This window comes from Carassius gibelio, chromosome A9 (genome assembly GCF_023724105.1).
Source record: "Carassius gibelio isolate Cgi1373 ecotype wild population from Czech Republic chromosome A9, carGib1.2-hapl.c, whole genome shotgun sequence".
Taxonomy (NCBI): Eukaryota; Metazoa; Chordata; class Actinopteri; order Cypriniformes; family Cyprinidae; genus Carassius; species Carassius gibelio.
In genome coordinates this window covers 11,554,033-11,559,413 of record NC_068379.1, presented here as the reverse complement: position 1 = coordinate 11,559,413, position 5,381 = coordinate 11,554,033, and the positions used below count along the sequence as shown (strand labels likewise).

Here is a 5,381-nt window from a genome sequence, read left to right as displayed (position 1 = left end):
AAGCCCTGCGACTGGCAAGAACAGCTTCCAAATCCTCAGTACTCATCTTGCTGGATCTGTCTGCTGCTTTTGACACAGTTAATCACCAGATTCTCTTGTCCACCCTCAGAAAGATAGGCATCTCTGGAACCGCACTCCTGTGGTTTAAATCCTACCTCTCAGATCCTTCAGGGTGTTTTGGAGGGGTGAGGTTTCTAAATCAAATGACGTCATTAGGATCTGTCAAACAAAAGCATGGCTTTTCCTATCACTGCTATGCTATGACACTCTACTCTCATTTACCAGATGATCCGACGGTAGCTCCTCGCATTGCAGCCAGTCTGAGTGACATTTCTAGCTGGATGAATGATCATCACCTTCAGCTGAACCTTACTAAGACAGAAATGGTTGTAGTTCCAGCTAACCCATCGTTTCATCACAACTACTCTATATAGCTGGGTTCATCAACCATAACGATGGGTTACTTAACGTAATCCCAGGTTCTTTGATAACAGAGTGAGGTGTTTCACTATGGGAATCGCTTTGGGCGTGACCAACTACGGAAGCTCCTATGCCACCACGTCTGTCTTTGACAGACAGGTCGACCTGAGATCAGGCTCCGCCCCCACCTATATTACTCAGGTCGACCCCTACGAAGTCATTAAGAGAGATTTCTTCCCGTTCCTATGCAAGGAGGGAAGTGTTGGTGAAACACCTCACTCTGTTATCAAAGAACCTGGGATTACGTTAAGTAACCCATCGTTCTTTTTCTAACTTCGCTCGGTGTTTCACTATGGGAGATATAGACCACTCCCGGATTGCAACATACGCTATACCAATCATATGGGACTTGACGTGCTGACTCCTAAAACTGCATGAGCTAAGGATGGCTCAGACACGTTCAGTCTATAAAATCGCACAAAAGTGTGCGGTGTGGCCCAGCTTGCTGCAGCACAGATCTCCTGGACCGAAACACCTCTGAGTAAGGCCCATGATGTCGCCATGCCCCTAGTTGAGTGGGCCCTTAAGCCCTCGGGAGGTTGGGAACCTCTGCATGCATATGCTAAGGAAATAGCTTCTACAATCCAGTGGGACAGTCGCTGACGTGACAATGGCTTCCCCTTGTGAGGAGTAGCCCATGACACGAACAGTTGGTCATTTTTCCTGAAACCTGCTGTCCTTTCTACGTACACACGAAGTGCTCGTACAGGACACAAGGCATTCAACCTCCTCTCCTCTGGAGAAGAGAACGGAGGAGGGTGAAAAGCTGCAAGATCTGTAGTTTGACATCTATATGACGAATCCACTACTTTAGGTACGAAAGCCGGGTTAGGGCGAAAGGAAACCCTTGTAAACCCTGCAGAAAACTGCAGACAAGATGGGCTAACTGACAGTGCCTGTAAGTCACTCACCCTCTTAGCTGACACCAGCGCTAACAGTAGTGCTGTCTTGAGCGAGAGAAACTTTAACCCTATAGCTTCCAGTGGCTCAAAAGGGTGTTGAGAAAGGGCCTCTAAGACTGTAGACAAATCCCACAATGGGACCATTCGCCTGGCCCCTGGCCTCTTACGTCGTGCCCCCTTCATAAATCGACTTATTAAAGGGTGCTGACCTGCTGTCTTGTCACCAAAACCCACATGACAAGCAGATATAGCCGCTAAGTATACCTTTATCGTAGAAAAAGCTTTCCCTTTATCTAGCAGATCCTGCAGGAAACATAAAATGTCCCTCACTGAACATTGAAAAGGGACAATATGAATCCGTCCACACCATTCATCAAAGACTCGCCATTTATTACTATACAGTGAACGAGTGGAAGAGGCTCTTGCACTCTGTATAGTGTGTATGACCGATGGGGGCAGACCTGCTGCACTTAACTTCCACCTTTCACGACCAGGCCCAGAGAGCTATCCTGTCTGGGTGAGGATGGTAGATTTCCCCCCCCCCCCGCTTGTGACAGGAGGTCCTTCCGGGGAGGGAGGGGCCACGGCTGACCCGACAGTAGTTGAACAATCTCGGCCACCCAAGGTCTGGAAGGCCAACGTGGGGCTATCAGTATCAGCGACAATCCCATTTCCCTCACCCTGGCTAGAGTGGGTGAAATCAGGCTCAGAGGGGGAAATGCATACAGCAGGACATTTGGCCATTGGTGGGCTAAAGCATCCACACCCAATGGTGCATTTCCGTCTGCCAGAGAGAAGTACAGAGGACATTGGGCGTTTTCCTGCGAGGCGAAGAGATCTAAGACCGCCTGGCCGTATCTCTGCCATATCTGCTTCACCACCTGGGGATGAAGCTTCCACTCTCCGTACCGGGGATTTCCTCTGGACAACAAGTCTGCCCCCCTGTTCAATATCCCTGGAACATGGGTTGCCCTGATGGATAAAAGACTTATGTCGCAACCACACAATCAGCTCTTTTGCCAGCTGGTGCAGCTGAAGAGAGCGTGTGCCTCCCTGTCGGTTGATATAAGCAACCACTGTGGAATTGTCTGTTTTCACTAAAACATGCTGACCCCTGATGAAGCTCAGAAAATGTTTCAGCGCTAGAAACACTGCCAACAATTCCAAGTAATTTATGTGTTTGTGAATTAGCTGAGGGGGCCAAACGCCATTCACAGTTCTGCCCATTAGAGTCGCTCCCCAGCCCTTTAATGATGCGTCCGTCGTCATAGTGACTCTCGACGACACTGCCCCCAGGGGAATCCCCGATCTGAGGATCGCGGGGCTTTTCCAATGTCTGAGCGCTCTGACGCACGCATACGTCACTCTCACCTGTCGGTTGAGATGACGCCGAGAACACAGACGCAGATGCGCGACCCAGCGCTGAAAGTCTCTCATTATTAGTAGTCCCAGTCGTACTACAGATATCACTGAAGCCATTAAGCCCAGCATTCGCAGGCACAGTCTGAACGGGACAACTTTCCCCGTCTGAAAACGGGAGAGACACTGAGTGAATGACGCGATCCTCCTCTCTGTCAGAGTGACTCGATAAGAGAGGGAGTTTATACTGAGCCCCAGATATTCTGCGTGCTGAGCTGGCTCTAAGCGGCTCTTTTCCATGTTTATTCTGAATCCCAAGCTGTCGAGATGCAATAACACCATATCTGCGTCTTTGATTGCTTGCTCTTTCGACGAGGCGCAAATCAGATAATCGTCTATGTACGACAGTATTCTTATCCCCCTGTTTCTCAATGGGAAAAGTGCTGCTTCCACACATTTGCTGAATACTCTTGGTGCTAGACACAGACCAAAGGGCATTGTCTGAAATTCGTAGGCAGTGCCTCGAAAAGCAAACCAGAGATACTTCCTGTGAGACGGGTAAATATCTATGTGAAAATACGCGTCTGACAGATCGATCGTCACAAACCAGTCGTTCTGGCGGATGGATCGACAAAGTGTCTTGTGTGTCAACATTTTGAATGAATATTTCCGTAGGTGCTTGTTTAACACACGGAGATCTAGAATTGGACGCAGCGATATGCTCCCCTTCTTTGGGATCACAAAGTAACGGGAATAAAAGCCCTGACAGCTCACTTCCTTTGGCACTACTCTGATGGCTCGTTTTTCTAAAAGACAGTCTATCTCGGCCGTCAGGACGCAAGCTGACTCTCCCTCGGCCGCTGAGGCTATTATACCATTGAATCTGGGTGGTTTCATGGCAAATTGAAGCCTGTATCCCCGTGAAATTGTGTTTACAACCCACGGATGAGCTGCGCATGCGCGCCAACTGAGTATGCGAGCCGAGAGAGGTCCCCTGTATACTTCCCCAACGCCGGCGCGTTTTGATGACGTCATTACCGTCTCCGCGCTGACCCCTTCTGGAGGTGCGCGCGCTCCCTCCAGCGGAGAGGCTAGGGATACACATCTCAATGTTTGGATTTTTTTGCAATCTATCGCCCTCGGCTGTCTGCCTGGCTGCGATAGTGAAACATTTATTGTGTTTAATGAGTTGGGGGAGCACGTCGCCCTCAGCCTGTGGCCTGGATGTGATAATGCATTTTTTATTAAACATTCCCCTGAACTGATGGGCGTTTGAAAACCCAGTGTAAGTGCTTGGTGACACTTGAGAACGTTTTGAACTTGATTGCTTATACCTGGAGCCCTTACTGAACTGAGAACAACAGGGCTGGACCCCCTCTTTCTCTTTGCGGGCGGAGAGAGAAGTGACGGGGAACATTCGCGTGTCAGGTCGCACGCTTCTTCTTCCGATCCTCGGGGTGGGGTGGGCGGTTTCTCGCCGCCGCGGCCGCAAATGAATGTTTCCCCCCGGGTCCGGAGCCATCAGATCTCGGACGATAGCCCACTTGCTGTCCGCTGGGAGGCGGTCTCACACTCCTAGCTCCCGTCTGCCTTCCTCTCGCCGCAGCGGCTGCTGCAAAACCTTGCCGTGCTGGCTGAGAGGGTGGTCGCGGTGTTTGCTTGCGCGGTAAACAGAGGTTAAAAGCCTCGTCCTCCTGTTTCCTGAGGGTGCTGGTTTCTCTCATTTTCTCGAGAGCTGGTCCGAAAAGGCCCTTAGTTGGGTCGAACGCAGCGTCCATCACCTCAGCTTTTTGAGCGTCGCCTAAACCAGACAGGTTCAGCCATAACGCTCTCTCACCTGAAACGGCCAAGCCCATAACACGGCCACAGCCCTGAACCGCGCCACGAGAAGAGCGGAGAATTAGGTCGTTTACCACACATATCTCGTCCCAGAGAGCTGGGTTCGGCACTCCTGTATCTAGTTGTCGTCCCATCTCCTCCAAAATCTCCGCCTGGTACGCTGACAGTAAAGTCACCGCGTTCAGCGAGCACACTGACTGCGCCGCATACTTGTACATCCTCTGATAGATGGACGCGGTCAGGCGCTCCATCTTGTTCGGCAGCGAAATTTGGGAAGAGGCAGAAATAGATCGACGATATGGATGGAGGTGATAGGCCACTGAAGACTCTATCGCTGGGGGTCCGGCCAGCCCCAGCTCTCCCATTCCTTGGATTTCAAGTTTAGAGCATCCCTTGGTCGGGAGCTTGCTCTTAAAGGGGCTACCCCAATGGCGGGACATCTCCTTCATGCACGCCGGTACGGCGGGTAGGAGTTGTCTCGTTGTGGTTTGAGCAGGCGGTAGCCTTTTCCCGTCATAAAGGTCCCTCTCTGCTCCCTCTGAATCCTGGGCCGCGGGCCACGCTAGGCCCAGTTTTGCCGCGGCTCGCTTGCATACCTCGTGCAGGTTACTGTCTGCCTGCGAGCCAGTGTCAGTCGCGCTAGGAGGTCTAGACTGCTGGACAGGGAAGAGAGAGTTGTCTTCCTCCTCCTCTTCGTCCATGTCCAAGTCGAGGAGGTCAGAGTTAGCATCGCCCTCTGCGTCCTCGTCTCCCGGCTCCTCATCCTCGTGTGCGAGAAGGCCATCGAACAGAGGAGGCATA

The 5,381-nt window shown here is 51.4% G+C and overlaps 1 protein-coding gene across 1 annotated transcript; it reads right to left on the bottom strand.

Moving 5' to 3' along the window:
* Positions 1 to 455: 455 nt before the first annotated feature.
* LOC128019338 (uncharacterized) lies at positions 456 to 1,844 on the bottom strand (the record flags this gene model as incomplete). Its single annotated transcript, XM_052605320.1, has 1 exon — positions 456 to 1,844. A coding segment is annotated over one exon (1,026 nt), but the record flags the coding sequence as incomplete, so codon positions are not given.
* Positions 1,845 to 5,381: the final 3,537 nt, after the last annotated feature.